This window comes from Scophthalmus maximus, chromosome 22 (assembly GCF_022379125.1).
Source record: "Scophthalmus maximus strain ysfricsl-2021 chromosome 22, ASM2237912v1, whole genome shotgun sequence".
NCBI classification, from domain to species: Eukaryota; Metazoa; Chordata; class Actinopteri; order Pleuronectiformes; family Scophthalmidae; genus Scophthalmus; species Scophthalmus maximus.
In genome coordinates, this window is record NC_061536.1 from 14,390,001 (window position 1) to 14,408,605 (window position 18,605).

The 18,605-nt window shown below is 47.1% G+C and overlaps 2 protein-coding genes and 1 long non-coding RNA gene across 5 annotated transcripts in view; 2 read left to right on the top strand and 1 right to left on the bottom strand.

Moving 5' to 3' along the window:
• Positions 1 to 12,392, top strand: part of LOC118292013 (gamma-enolase-like) — a 19,420-nt gene extending 7,028 nt beyond the window's left edge. For all 3 annotated transcript variants that reach the window (XM_035620634.2, XM_035620633.2, XM_035620636.2), the window contains 12 exons: positions 1,870 to 1,955; positions 2,779 to 2,874; positions 3,603 to 3,661; positions 4,201 to 4,270; positions 5,392 to 5,525; positions 7,555 to 7,646; positions 7,792 to 7,922; positions 8,271 to 8,468; positions 8,570 to 8,771; positions 9,113 to 9,221; positions 9,631 to 9,689; positions 11,451 to 12,392. In XM_035620634.2, the coding sequence (XP_035476527.2) occupies positions 1,871 to 1,955; positions 2,779 to 2,874; positions 3,603 to 3,661; positions 4,201 to 4,270; positions 5,392 to 5,525; positions 7,555 to 7,646; positions 7,792 to 7,922; positions 8,271 to 8,468; positions 8,570 to 8,771; positions 9,113 to 9,221; positions 9,631 to 9,689; positions 11,451 to 11,520 (1,305 nt within the window). In that variant the 5' untranslated portion in view covers position 1,870 and the 3' untranslated portion in view covers positions 11,521 to 12,392. The remainder of the gene's footprint in view (positions 1 to 1,869; positions 1,956 to 2,778; positions 2,875 to 3,602; positions 3,662 to 4,200; positions 4,271 to 5,391; positions 5,526 to 7,554; positions 7,647 to 7,791; positions 7,923 to 8,270; positions 8,469 to 8,569; positions 8,772 to 9,112; positions 9,222 to 9,630; positions 9,690 to 11,450) is intronic.
• Positions 12,393 to 12,709: 317 nt separating this feature from the next.
• Positions 12,710 to 16,453, bottom strand: LOC118292439 (triosephosphate isomerase). The gene is made up of 7 exons (XM_035621377.2): positions 16,321 to 16,453; positions 15,067 to 15,190; positions 14,471 to 14,570; positions 14,159 to 14,276; positions 13,556 to 13,641; positions 13,351 to 13,438; positions 12,710 to 13,193 (listed from the first exon to the last, which is right to left on the bottom strand). The coding sequence occupies exons 1-7, from the start codon at positions 16,430 to 16,432 to the stop codon at positions 13,075 to 13,077; spliced, it is 747 nt and encodes a 248-aa protein (XP_035477270.1). The 5' UTR covers positions 16,433 to 16,453; the 3' UTR covers positions 12,710 to 13,074.
• A 26-nt stretch (positions 16,454 to 16,479) lies between these two features.
• LOC118292440 lies at positions 16,480 to 18,492 on the top strand. The gene is made up of 2 exons (XR_007030349.1): positions 16,480 to 16,618; positions 18,096 to 18,492. It is a non-coding gene; the product is annotated as an uncharacterized LOC118292440 (long non-coding RNA).
• Positions 18,493 to 18,605: the final 113 nt, after the last annotated feature.

Here is an 18,605-nt window from a genome sequence, read left to right on the forward strand (position 1 = left end):
ACTTCTTTAGTGCTGCTCCGCCCTCAGGAGATTCTGAACTGCAGCACTGCAGGGTGTGGTCTCAAAAAACAGCATCAAGAGAGAGAGGGGGGGGCGAACTAAGACTAAGGCCGGTGGAGGGATCACCCTCATCAATCTCCTGTGGATGTGGATGTTCTCGTGCTGAGGAACGATGCTCTTCATCTTCATCCCAGCTGCGACTCCCAGTGAGAGTGACAACTGAGTAATAAGCACAAACAAAACTTCCCATTGAAAAGTCCCCCCCATCAGAAAGATCATCACATGTACTGTATATGTATATATATGTTAATATATATGTATATGTATATACAGTACGACGGAGGAGCGCCGAGTAAAGACGGAAGAGAAGGAGATGTGTGTTCACAACATCAGGAAGAGGAAGAGGATTTTAAAAAAGCTCAATGAGAATATCATTAGTTTCACATCACGCAAACTGTTTTAATATCCATAAATATGCATGTATATGTATGTGAGCGAGTGAGTGAGTGTGATTAGTCAAGGAACGGTGTTGCACTAACTACAGCTATGAAAAGAGATTACACGACCTTATCAGGATTCTAATGGGTTTTTTCAGGATCTAGGGACAAAATGAAAAAGACGATGATATTTATAACGTTTTTCTGATCAAAATGAAAAAGACGATGATATTTATAACGTTTTTCTGATCAAATTGGAGGCGATGAGCACATTTCCCCGCCTGACGACAACGCTCGGCGTAGGAATCCTCCACGCTGTTATCAACACAGAACCTCCGGAACTCCCGGAGCTCCGCCCCCTTGTTGTCGCGTCAGCGTCATCCGGTGTGAATCCAGTCTGTGGGCGTTTCCCGCTCCTCGTCCTCATTGATATTCGAGGGCAGGCGGCGGCGTTCTCCATGTCGTCGTCTGTACGAAGACTTCATCCACGTGTGCGGAGCTGAGCGTGGCCCGCTGCCTCCTGCTGCGGCCCCGTCCCTCTCACAGTGGAGTATTCATCGTGCCGTGCAGCGGTCGGGTTGATTCGTGCGCTGGCCTACTTGGACGAGAGGCTCTCGTGCTCCAGCTCCTCTTCCCGCTCGCTCTCTCCTGGGAAACAGGAAGCAGAGCAGTCAGAGCTCAAAACCTCCGCCGAGGCCCAACAAGGCCTTTGAATCCAAACAAAGCAACAACAAGCGTAGATATGTCAGACACTTAAATATGTCAGAGTTTTTTCCACACATGAATTATTTCCTGGGAAATCTGTGAAAATGTCAAAGGAAATGCTCCAAATGGTGAAGAGCAATGTGTGGATCTGCACTTTGTCCGGATCTTCGCCCACATTGAATTGGTTCTTTCCCGCCCCGTGTCCCATCCTTGCACCGAGTTTCTTGGAGTATTAGTCTGAGGCCTCTCGCGGCGACGCAGCGACGAATCGCGTGACCGTCGTTTCTTTGGGGACATTTGAAGGTGTCTGGTACTTTTTAGTCAAACGCTTGTTCCCCAGCGGCAGCCATCTTGGTTGTGTGTAAGTGTGTGTGTGTGCGTGTGTGTGTGTATGTGTGTGTGTGTGAGTGTGTGAGTATGTGTGTAAGTGTGTGTGTGTTTGTGTGTGTGTGTGTGTGTGTGTGAGTGTGTGAGTGTGTGTGTGTGTGTGTGTGTGAAGCAGTCCTCTGTGGCAAGCTTTGATTTTCACGGCGAGTCGGCCGTGATGTTGTCTTCTCGTCTTCTCGTCTTCTCGTGTGCGTGTGTTCGTGTGTTCGTGTGTTCGTGCAGAGCTAAGAGCTCTTTCCACCCACGAGGTTTCTTGTTTTATTCAGGACACTCACGCGTGCGACGAGGTGAAGTTCATCACACATCCTCTCTTTTCTCTCTCCCTCCGTGTGTCGCTCAGGATGTCGATCGTCAGCATCGTTGCCAGGGAGATCTTGGACTCCCGGGGAAACCCCACGGTGGAGGTGGACCTTCGCACGGAGAAAGGTGACCGCCCATGAGCCCGTCTGCAAACATCAGGAGGACTTTGGTCACAGTCGTCAATGTCAGGAGCGTTATGAAGGCTCGGCGACGCAGCGGCTGTAATGGTGGATTGTTGCTGACAGATCAGATGACCTTCATTTGACCTCTGTCCAGATAATAATAATAACAATACATTTCGCTGAGACTCTCGCTTCCGCAACCTCAAAATAAACAATACATCATTAACACACAAATAAAGATATGTTTCATCATCTTCAAAATGTTTGATGGATGAAGTTACAGTTACACGTTGTATCACCGTGACGATGAAGGAACAAACTCATGATCGTCTCTATGAGTTTTAATCTACATGATCCAGACAGAGGGAGGAGTCTCGCATCGTTGTCGTGCTATAGGCCAATTTGAAGTAATAATATATAAGTATATAATTATGGGTTATATTGAATATTCTTATTTAACATTACAAGCAGGGTTGTATCAGGTCACTTTGAAATGTAACAAGTTACTGAATGCAGAATTGCATGGCAATTTTTATAATCAGTAATGCAAATAATAATCTAATCTGAATACTTACTTTTGGATTACTTCAAAATCTAAAATTTAAATTTGCACCTCATACTAAATATATACATATATCTTTTTAAAGTATGATTTTTTTAAATTGACGTATTTTAAAGACATAATCAAAATGTAATGTAAAAATAACCCTTGACAATGTAACTATAATCTAATTAAACATTTTTCAAATGTAATCTGGTCCGAATATAGTTGCTTGTTTTTCTAATCTGATTATGTAATCCAGATTACACTCGTCTTTGTCTTTCAGGTCTGTTCAGGGCCGCCGTGCCCAGCGGAGCGTCCACGGGCATCTACGAAGCTCTGGAGCTCCGGGACGGAGACAAGAGCCGCTACAAGGGCAAAGGTACGAAGACCACGAGGACGCAGACTTTCAAACAACAACGTGCTCAAGAGACACGGGCCTGGTTTAGTGGAAAAGTCTTCAAAGTTCACTAATGTATCGTCCAATTAAAAAACAACATTGTCATAAAATATGTTGCGTTATAGAAACTGGTGGCTGCGCGGCGATAGCAGAATGCTAACGCGACAAAACAAGCAAAATTATTGTCGTCTTATTGGCGTTGACTTTCCGATCTGATTTGTGAGCAAAACAATTTGGAATTTTAGCTGCTCGACGTTTCACTTCCTGAACTTGTCTGTTAGCTTGTTTGCTGCGCAGGCTAGCGATGGAGCTAGGCTAACTGCCCCCCCTGCTTTCAGTCATTATGCTCCGCTACGCTAATTGAGAAGATATCTGTGGAGATTCTCATTGCTAAGCTAACTGCCTGCTATCTGTATTCTAATATTCAGCGTACAGAGGTGTCGATATTCTCACCCAAAAGAACGTGTCTGTACAGTATTTCCCCAGATCATCAAACGAGTCCTTTAAGATTTCTTCTTCGTTGAAAATTGCTGTGTGGTTTTATAGTTGGGGATTGACTGGTCAGGGATGGAAGGAATCTGAAGATCCATTTAAAACATTACATTTTGTGGAATGCACAACAAGAGTTGGTTGAAAATATGCGTTTAGATTTTTCTCTCTTTGTTGCAGAATTAAAATGTCCCTCTTCCTTCTTATGCTTCCTCTTCCAGGCGTCTTGAAGGCAGTCGGCCACATCAACGACACTCTGGCTCCGGCGCTCATCGCCTCCGTAAGTCACCACAAAACGTCCACGCAACAAGTCTGTTGGTCCACATTAATAATGTAAGTTGGAGTTGGAGTTGGAGACTCAAAGGGAATCGGGTTTTCGAGTTGCTCTCATGAAAGGAATAACTTTTTGGGAGTGAGGCGTAGAATGTCCAGTGCTGCAGGAGATGCTCAGCGGCGGGAACAGTCGATCGATGTGAAGATGACGCTCACATCTCGATGGGCAGACAGGAAACGTGTGTGTGTGTGTGTGTGTGTGTGTGTCTTCGAAATTGGACAACAGTGTGATTCAGAAACCTGCAGCAGTGCAGTGTGGGTAATTTCCTCCTGTGACCAGATGCCGAGAAATGAACCCGGTGAGATCAGAGTGTCGGGAAATGAACTGTCGTGAGATTCCCACATGGCTCCGTCGTCCCTCGTACCAAACTCCACAACGATGGAGGGTTGGGGTCCACACCAAGGTGTTGATGTCAGAAGTCGTTGGTGCGTGTTACTGAAATGACTTGAGGAATACAGCGACGTGTTGTGTTGGTGCGTCTGCAGGGCGTCAGCGTGGCGGAGCAGGAGCAGCTGGACAACGCGATGATCGAGATGGACGGCACGGAAAACAAATGTGAGTCGGGGGAACGAGACGCCACGCGACGGTCAGAGTTCGCAGAGTTCAGCGGCATGAACGCAGACGCAACGAGGGCGAGACCGAGCCAACAGCTGTTTGGCAGCAAACTCACGTCCTTAATGAATAAACGCTTGCGTCCATTTACTGGACTCAATAAACTGCCAACGCATCACGCCCGGCGGCAGAGCTCACAGAAGCTGGGAGGTAATGACGTTAGGGGGAAGTGAATTTCCAGCGCGAGCATGAAGCCTGTCGCACTGAACTGCAGCTGAAGGGATTTGAATTCACGCGAACACCGAGTGAGAGGAGTCGGGTCGAAGCGTCACTACTGACCACACGGACAAACCATATCCACGTTTATAATCTAAAGGCGAAAACAAACTGCTTTTAAAAATCCTTATTGACTATATTCTGATTTTGAACTCAAATAACTGGTGACAGAATTTACCTGCAGGTGTTAGATTCCGGTCCGTCACTACTTTACATCTGAGAGGAGAATGTAATAAGAGATAAAATGAGACTAAACGATAGAAAGAATTTGTTGAAAACCATATTGACTGAGCTTTTTATTACTATACATGGAAATACTGAAGTTCATTTTATTTTACACGTTTAGTTTGAACATCTGAACATCAACTCAAACATGCGACTTTGACAAAATTACACAAACTTGACCTGAGACGGACGTTAAAGCTACAATGTGTAATATTTACAAGAACTTATTCACAGAAACTGAACATGTTGTCCACAACTGTGTTCATATAAGAGTTAAATATAGTTCCCTGAGGTGGACGACCTCCGTGTGAGTCTCCATGTTTCTACGTCGTGTTGAATACGCTTGTTGAACTAAACGCTGACAGAAACAGCGAGTGGAATCAGCGGTGCGCCGCCATAAAGTGTCCCCTGTCGGTCGCTCTGCTGGTTGCGTTTTTTGCAACTTTACCACCAGATGGCGCCAGAAAATTACAAAAATTAAACACTGTGGCTTTAAAGTAAATCTGAAGTGTAAAAACTGCGTCACAAAGAAAGTTAAATGAAACTGAAATTGAAATAAGTAGAGATATTACACACGTACATAAATGATAAAGCCATGTTCTGCCCTTCGTTGTGTCAAACAGCTCAGTTTGGGGCCAACGCCATCCTGGGAGTGTCGCTCGCCATCTGTAAGGCCGGTGCGGCGGAGAAAGACGTCCCCCTGTACCGCCACATAGCCGACCTGGCCGGAAACACGGAGCTGGTGCTGCCGGTTCCTGTAAGACACACGACCACACACGTACAATCTAGTGCAACGAAACAAGTTATCTTTCTATATTTATGTCTTTTTTATTTTTATTAAAACATTTGCTGTGAAGGGAAATTTCAGACCAGGATCAAAGAACCGTATCTTTTCCAGCAAATGTTGTTTTTTAATTGTTGTGTATCTTAAATGAGTGCGATGCACTTTCCTTTGTAATATTCCTCAAATGAATTGAATGAATCTCGTCTCCTCCCCTCTCGTCTCGTCTCCTCTCGTCTCCTCCTCCCCTCTCGTCTCGTCTCCTCTCGTCTCCTCCCCTCTCGTCTCCTCCCCTCTCGTCTCCTCCCCTCTCGTCTCCTCTCCTCTCGTCTCCTCCCCTCTCGTCTCCTCCCCTCTCGTCTCCTCCCCTCTCGTCTCCTCCTCCCCTCTCGTCTCCTCCCCTCTCGTCTCCTCCCCTCTCGTCTCCTCCCCTCTCGTCTCCTCCTCCCCTCTCGTCTCCTCCTCCCCTCTCTCGTCTCCTCTCCTCTCGTCTCCTCCTCCCCTGTCGTCTCCTCCCCTCTCGTCTCCTCCCCTCTCGTCTCCTCCCCTCTCGTCTCCTCCTCCCCTCTCGTCTCCTCCTCCCCTCTCGTCTCCTCCTCCCCTCTCTCGTCTCCTCCCCTCTCGTCTCCTCCCCTCTCGTCTCCTCCTCCCCTCTCGTCTCCTCCCCTCTCGTCTCCTCCCCTCTCGTCTCCTCCTCCCCTCTCGTCTCCTCCTCCCCTCTCTCGTCTCCTCTCCTCTCGTCTCCTCCTCCCCTCTCGTCTCCTCCCCTCTCGTCTCCTCCTCCCCTCTCGTCTCCTCCCCTCTCGTCTCCTCCTCCCCTCTCGTCTCCTCCCCTCTCGTCTCCTCCCCTCTCGTCTCCTCCTCCCCTCTCGTCTCCTCCTCCCCTCTCTCGTCTCCTCTCCTCTCGTCTCCTCCTCCCCTCTCGTCTCCTCCCCTCTCGTCTCCTCCCCTCTCGTCTCCTCCTCCCCTCTCGTCTCCTCCTCCCCTCTCTCGTCTCCTCTCCTCTCGTCTCCTCCTCCCCTCTCTCGTCTCCTCTCCTCTCGTCTCCTCCTCTCCTCTCGTCTCCTCCCCTCTCGTCTCCTCCTCCCCTCTCGTCTCCTCCCCTCTCGTCTCCTCCTCCCCTCTCGTCTCCTCCTCCCCTCTCGTCTCCTCCTCCCCTCTCTCGTCTCCTCCCCTCTCGTCTCCTCCCCTCTCGTCTCCTCCTCCCCTCTCGTCTCCTCCCCTCTCGTCTCCTCCCCTCTCGTCTCCTCCTCCCCTCTCGTCTCCTCCTCTCTCGTCTCCTCCTCCCCTCTCGTCTCCTCCCCTCTCGTCTCCTCCTCCCCTCTCGTCTCCTCCCCTCTCGTCTCCTCCCCTCTCGTCTCCTCCCCTCTCGTCTCCTCCTCTCTCGTCTCCTCCTCCCCTCTCGTCTCCTCCTCCCCTCTCGTCTCCTCCTCTCTCGTCTCCTCCCCTCTCGTCTCCTCTCCTCTCGTCTCCTCCTCCCCTCTCGTCTCCTCCTCCCCTCTCGTCTCCTCCTCCCCTCTCGTCTCGTCTCCTCCCCTCTCGTCTCCTCCTCCCCTCTCGTCTCCTCCCCTCTCGTCTCCTCCTCCCCTCTCTTGTCTCCTCCCCTCTCGTCTCCTCCTCCCCTCTCTCGTCTCCTCCCCTCTCGTCTCCTCCCCTCTCGTCTCCTCCTCCCCTCTCTCGTCTCCTCCCCTCTCGTCTCCTCCTCCTCTCTCGTCTCCTCCTCTCTCGTCTCCTCCTCCCCTCTCGTCTCCTCCCCTCTCGTCTCCTCCTCCCCTCTCGTCTCCTCCCCTCTCGTCTCCTCCCCTCTCGTCTCCTCCCCTCTCGTCTCCTCCCCTCTCGTCTCCTCCTCCCCTCTCGTCTCCTCCCCTCTCGTCTCCTCCTCCCCTCTCGTCTCCTCCTCCCCTCTCGTCTCCTCCTCCCCTCTCGTCTCGTCTCCTCCCCTCTCGTCTCCTCTCCCCTCTCGTCTCCTCCCCTCTCGTCTCCTCCCCTCTCGTCTCCTCTCCAGGCCTTTAACGTGATAAACGGAGGATCTCATGCCGGAAACAAACTGGCCATGCAGGAGTTCATGGTTCTTCCCGTCGGAGCTGAATCTTTCAAGTAAGAAATCGCCTCCTCATTCAGTTCGTCATCCGCAGCCTATAAAACATCCAGCCTGCGAACCGCTGATCACCGAAAAGTAAAAAAAGAAAAGTTGATATAATGATTTCACGATGTGGTCTTGTCTTCGTCCTCCGCCCGTCAGGGAGGCGTTGAGGATAGGATCGGAGCTGTACCACACCCTGAAGGGGGTGATCCAGGAGAAATACGGCCAGGACGCCACTAACGTGGGCGACGAGGGAGGCTTCGCCCCCAACATCCTGGAGAACAGCGAGGGTGAGGGGGGAGGAGCCTTGTTTTCATTTATCTATGTAGATGATATATTGTTTCTTTAAAATTCTGCGTATGCAAGGAACGCGATTCATAACAGATCACCCGGTCACCAAATGAAACTCCTCATCTCAGAAACGCTGAGCTTCATTCATTATGACTCGCCCCTTACGAGGCAAAATATAAACTCAACGATTTATTTCCCCAGAGAAACTGGTAAAAATAGGTTGCATCCATTTTCCAGCCCTCAGTGTTGTCCGCAGACGCCACCTCTCACCCCCCAGAGAGCCAAAGGCCAGGCAGGTATCTCACATGGTCTCTCACCATCTTCTCCGCCTCTCCGTCGTCCTCCAGCTCTGGATCTGCTGCAGACGGCCATAGAGAAGGCCGGCTTCACGGACAAGGTGGTGGTCGGGATGGACGTGGCCGCCTCCGAGTTCTACCGCGACGGCAAATACGACCTGGACTTCAAGTCCCCGCCGGACGCGGAGAGACACATCAGCGCAGAGGAGCTGGCTGACATCTACCAGGGCTTCGTCAACAACTACCCAGGTTCGTGACTCCGGTCCAGTTTCTTGTTGATCGTCAGCCAGAGACAACGGGACGTTCTCTCTTTGTTAAGAAACGTGTTCCCTCTCCTCTCCTGGTCCCAGTGGTGTCCATCGAGGACCCGTTTGACCAGGACGACTGGGAGGCCTGGTCCCGGCTCACGGCCCGGGTGGGGATCCAGGTGGTGGGAGACGACCTGACGGTGACCAACCCCAAGAGGATCGAGAAAGCTGCCGAGGAGCGAGCCTGCAACTGCCTGCTGCTCAAAGTCAACCAGATCGGCTCCGTCACCGAGGCCATACAGGCGTACGTGAGCTTTGTGTCACGTCACGTGTTCCTGACCAAGTGGCCACTGGGTGTATATATATATATATTAAGAATTACTTCAATTTTACCTGGAAGAAAAGGAAACAATGGAAATTTGAAAAAGTCGTTCATGTGGAATTACCAGAGTTCTCTGTCGGGCGCTGGCGCTAATTGGCCTTTGTGACATTGCGTCACTCAAATATTTGAACCTGGGCGAGGCCACAGACGTAGACTTTATTGGTTTTAATGTGTGTGTTGTTGTTGTTGTTGTTTTTTGCAATCTGGATGAAAACTTTATTTGTCCCGTCAGTCAGAACGAGGCCTTTGTCTTCGTCTCCCAGGTGTAAACTGGCTCAGGCGAATGGTTGGGGTGTGATGGTCAGTCACCGCTCAGGCGAGACCGAGGACACCTTCATCGCTGACCTGGTGGTCGGACTGTGCACTGGACAGGTACACACACACACACACACACACACACACACACACACTGACGGTCCAGCAGCCCGACAGGCGCGCCAGGATTCGTCCCGGTGCACCAGGATTTCATGTCAGCAAGTTAAATTCTCCTTTCCCTATCGCCCCAACCCAACTTCCTGTATCCGTGTTTTCAGAATAAAAGCCCTCTGCAGAGTCGTGTAATTGTGACTTCATGACATTGCAGTGGCGATCTAGCTTCATGCTGACATAATGACGCTCCTGGCCCCTTTACCCTAAACCTTACCATCACAAAGAAAAAACACTAAGTTAACACGTCTTAACCATCAGACATCCAACAGAGGAGCAATAAAAATGTATCCACATCCTCTTTGACGACCTGATTTTGACCTACGTTGGATGATTCTCTCTCTGTGCGTTGCAGATTAAGACCGGCGCCCCGTGCAGATCTGAGCGACTGGCCAAGTACAACCAGCTCATGAGGTCAGTGAGCTGTATCACGGTGCCAGCTGTCAATCACAAAGTGAGAAGTCGAGTCATCTTCTCACAGACTTCTGTAGAGACAACCTGTGGAGTCCGTCAGGGTGCAACCATGGTCACAATGTGAATATTCTGCCACATGAAATATAACGACTCCGTTTCCTCTATCGGCTGTAAATCTGGCAGCAGCGTTGAGACATCGTCTTAACATCACAGAGCTGATTCACCTGACGGGTGACATCATGTGTCCGACGCCAGTCAGCAGGAGGAGGAGGAGGATGACGAGAGGGAGGAGGATGAAGAGAGGGAGGAGGAGGATGAAGAGGGGGGGAGGATGATGAGGAGGAGGAGGAGGAGGAGGAGGAGGAGGAAGAGAGGGAGGAGGATGAAGAGAGGGAGGAGGATGAAGAGAGGGAGGAGGAGGATGAAGAGGGGGGGAGGATGATGAGGAGGAGGAGGAGGAAGAGAGGGAGGAGGAGGAGGAGGATGAAGAGGGGGAGGAGGAGGATATGAGGGGGAGGAGGAGGAGGAGGAGGAGGAAGAGGGGGAGGAGGAGGAGGAGGAGGAGGATGAAGAGGGGGGAGGAGGATGAGATGAAGAGAGGGAGGAGGAGGATGAAGAGGAGGAGGATGGAGAGGGGGAGGAGGAGGAGGATGAAGAGGAGGAGGAAGAGGAGGAGGAGGATGAAGAGGGGGAGGAGGAGGAGGATGAAGAGGGGGGGAGGAGGATGAGGAGGAGGAGGAACAGTAGGGTTGAAGAGGGGGAGGAGGAGGAGGAGGATGAAGAGGGGGAGGAGGAGGAGGATGAAGAGAGGGAGGAGGAGGAGAATGAAGAGGAGGAGGAGGAGGAGGAAGAGGGGGAGGAGGAGGAGGATGAAGAGAGGGAGGAGGAGGAGGAGGAGGAGGAGGAGGAAGAGAGGGAGGAGGAGGAGGATGAAGAGGGGGGGAGGAGGATGAGGAGGAGGAGCAGTAGGGTTGAAGAGGGGGAGGAGGAGGAGGAGGATGAAGAGGAGGAGGAGGATGGAGAGGGGGGGAAGAGGAGGAGGAGGAGGAGGATGAAGAGGAGGAGAGGAGGAGGAGGATGAAGAGGAGGAGAGGAGGAGGAAGAGGAGGAAGAGGAGGAGGAGGAGGATGGAGAGGGGGGGAAGAGGAGGAGGAGGAGGAGGAGGGATCATCTCAGCGGTGTAATCCCATCGGACTGCTGAGGAGACACATGAGAGGTGGAGGGTGGAGAGACTTACAGGAGCATTAACCAGCGATAAACGCTAATCACTGTGTGCGCACACACACACACACACACACACACACAGTCATGTATTTAGACTCAGGCTACATCCACACTACGAGGTTTTCGATTTAAAAGAAGATGATCTCAGTCCAGACTCGAGCGTCTTTAGCTCCGTGTCCATCGTCACGCGACCAACTCACCTGGTTACTGGTTGTGTTAACAGGAAGTAGACTGTCTCCTCTGCAGGCGGTTGCAGGGAGGACGACGAGGTGGAACTGTTAGTTGACAGGAAGTGTTAGTGAGCATGACTGATGAGAGCCAATCAGGAAGAGAGACGAGGGAGCGTTGGCGTCACCTCGCGAGAAACGCGAACTTTGGATTTTTATCGCAGATGATTTGTTCGTACGTTGTGAGGTGGAATCTAACGGATTAGGATGAAGAACCCTTTCTCTGTTGTGGACAAACTATTTTGGACAGAACAGCTTTGAATAATTGAACAGTTTTTTTTCCTCCTCTCGTCTTATTTTCTCTCCGCAGGATCGAGGAGGAGTTGGGCGACCAGGCTCGCTTCGCCGGCCATAACTTCAGGAACCCGAGCGCACTGTGAAAACTGACAGACGGACAAACGAATGACTCACACACACACACACACTCACAGACACACACACGCTGACAGAGCACGACAAACAGGGAACGAGCCATGTACAAAGAGAGATCAAACAGATTCACGGGAAAAAAAGACACGAGCAAAAAAGAAAAGAAAAGGAAAATATGCACTGGACGTATATGTAGGAACACGATGCTGTACGCACACACACACGCTCACGCACATGCAGGGGAATATTATAAAGATAAAAAATAATATTTATAAGCCAGACATGCACTGTTACTGTAGTTCTAAAGAGGACAGACCTGCAAAAATAAAGATTATTGTTGTAAAAAAAACCACAAGAGATGAACAAGTAGATATTCTAGAATAATGTAAACTGAAGCACGTGAATGAAAGAGAATTTTAAAAAAAACTTTTAACACCACAACAATAACTAACAATGCATTTGCAGGAACACAAATCAGCAGTTTCAGGGACGAGCGAAGAGGAAAAGAAACGTCACAAACACCTGAACACTCAACACACTCACCTGGACTCCGCCCACTCCCGCCCCGCCCCCTTTCTCTTTCTGCCCCGCCCCCTCTCCTCTTTCTTCTCGTCGTGTCCGACTCTCGGCTTCCGAACTCTTATTTCTTCCCGCCCTGATGTGATTCTGATTATTTGTCGTTCATGTTCGAAAAGCCCCAGAAGAAGAAAAAACCCCGAACGCCCCTTGTTCCTTCAGTTCTTCCTGAATGTCCATAGATTAGCTGTGTTGAAAAAAAAACCCGAAAAAGAACCAAAAAAATTTAACATAACGCTTGTCATTGAAACAATGTGAAAATATGTGAAATAATAAATACGGTAATTTACAATTTCAATCACAGTCAGGAATGTGTTTGTCCTTTTTTTTGGTTTGTTGTAGAAACTTTCCTCTGCAGAAATACAGGGATTTGGGGATTTCTACATTTTCAATGGGGGAGGCCATGCACTGACCACTGGTTGATCGCGTGTAACCCAAACAGAAATCTCCTCTATACTCATTGGGCTCCTTGTGTAAGACGTCCAACGGTCTCCGTCTTCCTGAGTCAGCGTCAACGGCGCCAGGTGTAAAAACTAAAACGTGTTGGTGATGACGGAGCCGGAGACGTCATGTCGGGACGTGTGACTGAGACATAAAACAACCAATGAAAACACAGAATGAAACTTTTACTATTCTCCTCATTAGATTTATTAGTTTACCTCTTAGGTCGGTCGGTGTTAAACATACACAACAGCAAAGTGCCTACGGTGAAAACTTCACAATAAAAGCCCACGACTCTTCAAAACTGAGCAGAAAGATAGATTCTGTATATATATACACATAATATATATATATAATATATATGAATATGTTCAATTTCTGTGAATAAGTTCTTCTAATTATTACACACTGCAGCTTTAAAATTATATAAGGTGATAAATTAAGTAAATTAAGCAAATTTCAGACAAAAGAAGCTACGTGAGATTTCCCTAAACGCCGAGGGCAGAGTGTTTTGGGGTCTTTTTTCCGGAGCCGCCGCCTGCGTACGTTTACGCACGTGCGTTGACGATGTCGACAAACTCTGGTTTCAGAGAAGCTCCGCCCACCAGGAATCCGTCCACGTCGCCCTGAGACGCCAGCTCTCTGCAGGTCGCCGCCGTCACCGAGCCTGGAGGACGGACAGGAAACGAAAAAACTGCTCAGGTGGAAGATTCCCTACTTGACGCTTGTTTCCTTTTTTATAGTTAAAGGAAATTTTGAAATACAAGGGCGTCATTTCTTTTGTCCCGTGTACTTTACAGTTTCCGTTTATTCAACTCTCTGACCTCCGTAGATGATGCGCAGAGAATCGGCCACATCATCCGAGACATTGGCTCTAAGCCACGCCCTCAACTTCTCATGGACCTCCTGGGCCTGGACACACACACACACACACACACACACACACACGTTGGGGACTTCAGCGTTTCTCACTCTGAATCTGAGTGACAATAAACAGTTTTGAGTTGTGGTTTGAGTGACAGGCGTTACCTGCTCGGGCGTCGCCGTCTCCCCGGTGCCGATGGCCCAAACAGGCTCATACGCCAAAACCACTTTGCCCCAGTCGATCACATTCTCTGCAACGCGACGCGACAACTGAATCAATATTTAACTCTTTCATGAAGCCAAAGTGATCAGGTCACATTCTCCACGTGACGTGAAAAAGGACCAAATCAACAGGAGAAAGAAAAACCCCTAGTGATAAACATTATAAATAATTAAACTTTATCAAACAGTAAAAAGCAGGAAAAACTAGCCGAGGCCGTCGTACAGTTAGAAGGTGAGACGATCGTATAGTAATATATTTTTTAAATAATATTATAGAAAAAATATTTGCGTTTTTTGAAAATAAAATAAAAAATAGCAAATAGTTTTTACATTTGCTATTATACAGGCCAATATTCATATTGGAGAAATTGACACATTCAATTATTAATAGATTTGAATAGAACTTTATTTACAAATAACAGGCGGACAAATCTGTTTCGGTGTGAATATATGAGGAAGTACATTATAATAAGAAAGGAAAAACAAAAAGGAAATATTATTATTATTAATAATAATAATAATAATAATAATGGTGTTGTTGTTTACCTGCAATGACCTGCGTCTGGGCGAACACGACTTCTTCTGTGGTGCCGGCCTCGCGCTCCGCCAGCGTCTCGCCGATGCAGGCGATCACACCCAGACCGCTCTCCAGAGCATGGGCCACCTGAGGAGTGTGTGTGTGTGTGTGTGTGTGTGTGAGTAATCATCTAGTGGATTCTATACACTGCTTTTATTTCTTAAAATATATATATATATATATACATATATATATATATAATTTCTTTTTTCATTTTCCAAAACTGATTTCTCCTTCAGAGACGACCTCTGAACTTTACAGATAGTTTCCTTCAGTCTCACCTTCTGGCCAATCAGCTCGTCACCTTCCCCGAACACGTGGCGGCGCTCCGAGTGTCCCAGGACCACCCACTCCGCTCCACAGTCCTTTATCATCGCCGGGCTGCGGGGCGACGCGTTCAAGACACGTGGTCAAAAACAAAACAAAAATCACATTTGGGTTTTACCCAAAGATGTATCGTATCTACATCGAGCCCAAATTGTGTCTAGGCATGCGACTAATCAATTAATTTCCTTATCAGAGAGTTTGAGGATTATTCTTCAAACAAATCAATTAATCCGTAAGGTATTCATTTATGTAATATCATCATATTAGTAAATGAATCATGTTTAGATCAAACTGTTCACATATGAAAATTCTGACTGTGTTTGAAAAACAATTCACCAGACGGATCGTTGGGATTCTAACATCTTCGGATTCACGTCTGGAAACACAAATATTTTTCCATACTCTTATCCAGACCTGGGAAATGACTCAAATCAAATTTCATACTTTTCCATGCTGAGCAGGGAAACCCTGGCTTGGCTCCGTGGTTATGGAGCTGGATATAAGTGATGTGTTGCCAGTGTGTGTTCCGGTCGGAGGGCGAGCGACGCACCTGATCTCGCCTGTGAACGCCCCCTTCGCCACTTTGTAGCAGTTCTGGGCTGCGACGCCGATCCTGGGATCCAGACTGGAGCGAGCGAAGTCCAGGTAGATGGACGGGACGGCACACACCACCTCTGACGACCAAAAACAAAATGGTTGACATTAGTCTTTTCTCAATTACTGCTCGCACCTTTTAATTCGATTCTCACTTTAACTTGAACAGTCGTGACGCTCGAGCGCTTCCGTCATCAGGTATCATCAAAGTTTAATATATATATTTTTTTATTTAACTTTTTTTTACATTTTACACGTTTATCCATGCTACATCGTCAATGCTCACCAGCACCATTGAATTTTTCGGCAACTGAATTTTTCGGCATTGAAGTTATGGATGTAATTATTTTGTCTCCTAATTCATCGGTTCAAAATTTCAATAAGGGATTTTTACTTTTGTTTTTCAATGTTCACAAACTCATAATCAAATTTTGAAAAATTCAAGTTATGAAATTCAAATCACAAAAATGGTTGAAGTTGAAAAGATAATCAAAGATTCTGACTTTCTGGATCAACAACATACAAACTAAGACGTTCTCGTCCCAGTCGGAGTGGAGTGAGCTGCACCACGAGTTTTATGAATTATGAATTTTTAACAAAAGTGAAAATCTGTCATTGAAATTTGGAAGCATTGAATTTGAGTCCAAAAAAATCTGGTACATGATTTCAATGCAAAAAATGATTCAAACGTTAAATTCAGAGACAACATATTCACATACATAATTTTTTCAATGCTGAATAATTCAGTGGTAGAAATTCAATCGCCTTTTGGACCAGATGAAATCTGGTGAGACAGATTAATTTACATATTTCAGTCTCGTGTGTCCTGATCAAACGGCCTCGACAAAGTAAAACAGGAAAATTCAAATTCCAAGAAAGTTGGACACAGAAACACAGACAGACTCTTATTTTGAAAAATACGCACAAAATACGCACAGAATTGAATAAAAATGGAAATGTGGAATATCAGAGGTTTAAAGTGGCAAATGGGAAAACACGAGTAAACTTCAAGTACCTGAAAAATGACACTAACAGTAAAGTAACTGAGTAAATGAAGTACTTGGAGGTACTTCCGACCGATGAAGGAGAAACGTCAGAGGCCTTTAACTCATCCCGATCACGTGACGTCATATCAACGTCACACACACACACACACACACACACTGTGTCGTCGCTGTATGTATGTCTGTATCTCTGCAGAGCCCCTCACCGGTCTCCTCCTGCAGGTTGGCGGTGTTCAGGCTGCCCATCAGCTCCGTCAGACTCTCCTTGTTCCCGTTCATCTTCCAGTTTCCTCCCACGAAGAAGCTCCTGGACGCCATGGCCCGTGCTGCAGGTGTCTGGTACCCGGGTGGAGAGAGGCTGGGACCCGGGTGGAGAGAGGCTGGGACCCGGGTGGAGACAGGCTGGGACCCGGGTGGAGAGAGGCTGGGACCCGGGTGGAGAGAGGCTGGGACCCGGGTGGAGACAGGCGGTGCGGGTCGGACAGGGATGAGTCCCGGCTAATGGTGAGTATTTCAGGTGCAGTCGGAAATATCAACACCGGACTCTTCTCGACTTATCTGTGTGTTTATAAATAGACAGACGGATAGCATTAAGGCGCATTACCGCCCCCTGCTGTTTCCATGATGATGTGCACACACACACACACACACACACACACACACTTTACCCTTAACTTTTATGATTTAGAATACCGGCTGATAGATATAGATATATCTGCTTATATATTTTTAAATGGCAATCATTCCTAACATGTTGTTATTAAAACCATCATGACAAAGAAACGTAATTGAAGCTTGATATTTTACAGTTTAACTATAAATATTGTTATAAAGAACTGGAATTAAGTAAAAAATAAATTTTAAATGTAGAATATAAATATATATTTATAAATATAAATACACATTGTTTATTCTGTAACATAAAAATCAGAAAACCACCGATACACATTTGTCTGCGGAAGGCTCATAATATATAGGCTAAGCTATAAATCAACCTGAGGTCTGAACTCCGAAGTGGGATTCATGGTTACCGAGGTAACTTCAGGTTTAACTTCAGGATTAACTTCAGGTTTAACTTCAGGTTTAACTTCAGGATTAACTTCAGGATTAACTTCAGGATTAACTTCAGGATTGATTTCAGGATTAACTTCAGGATTGACTTCAGGTGTAATTTCAGGATTAACTTCAGGATTGATTCTGGATTTCGGTCCTACGAAGCTGGTAAATCACCATGGTAACGGTGAACGGCCCGTACCTGCGCCGGTGTAGGTCAAGTTCGAGATGAGAGTTCAAAGGCAGACATCGGTCTGACTACTGACCAATCAGATCGCTGGAAAACCAGCGTCATCATTCTACGGGATCCCGACTGGGACAAAAAGAGTTCAGCGCTCAACGTTGACCACGCCCACTTTCAGGACGGCTCCGGTTCCTGGAGTGAATCAATCTATTTGGTAGGAAAATATTTGAATTCTATATTATAAAAATAGAATTAAGATAATAAGAATTCTAACTATAAAAAATGTTTAAAAAAAAAATACTGGAATCAACCAGTAAAATATTATCAATAGATCAGAACGAGTATGAAAAACAAACACAAGACAGCTCCGGGAAAGTGAAGCCGAATCCTCCTCATCGCCCCCTGGTGTCAGGCTGCAGTACAGGTAGCAAGCCCCGCCCCCTCCATGTTAGCAGACGGGTAAATGTTTCTGTCACGTGAGGTCGTCCTTATCACACTGATGTTTTTTCATGTAATACTATTGCCCCAAAAAGACAGCAGGAGATTTAAAAAAAAAAATATATATATATATATATATATATATATAATAAATAATAATATCGCGATATAACAGATATTATTTAAAGCCCTTCCCCGCATCACACATGCTCACACACACACACAGACACAGACTCTGACATGGTGTTAATGCAGAATTCTATGTTTTATTTATAAAGATTTCCAAACGTTTTTGTCTTTTTACAGAGGAACTGCACACGTGTAAAAGTGTCTACAAAATGCAGGCGAACCCCGGGCGAGACAAATACAGTTTACAGGATCTTTACAGAGTCTCAGAGTCGCGGCGAGACGGGAAACAGCGGCAGCAGCCATCTTGGATCAAAGGCTGCTTGGTTGTGAGCAGGCGACCCCAAAGATGGCGGCCACACTTTCACCAAACACGTACACTCTGGATTATGTGCAGCCCCAAAAAAATAAAATGAAATAAATGAAATAAAATGAAACAAAATACACTGTACATCGACTCTTCCTCCTAATGTGTTAAACTATGAAATGGAAATAAATGTACATATGAATCTTTCATCTAAATAAGTGCCGGGCTCGTTTACAGGTCAAAGACGATAAAAATAAATGTGTAACTCTACAGTCTCGTGTGATCGTTCTCTCTCTTTGTTATCGTCAAACATCTATGTGTTTAAGTGACAATTCTCCACAAGAGCTTATCTTCTGCTCAGTAATCATTTTTGAATTAATGTG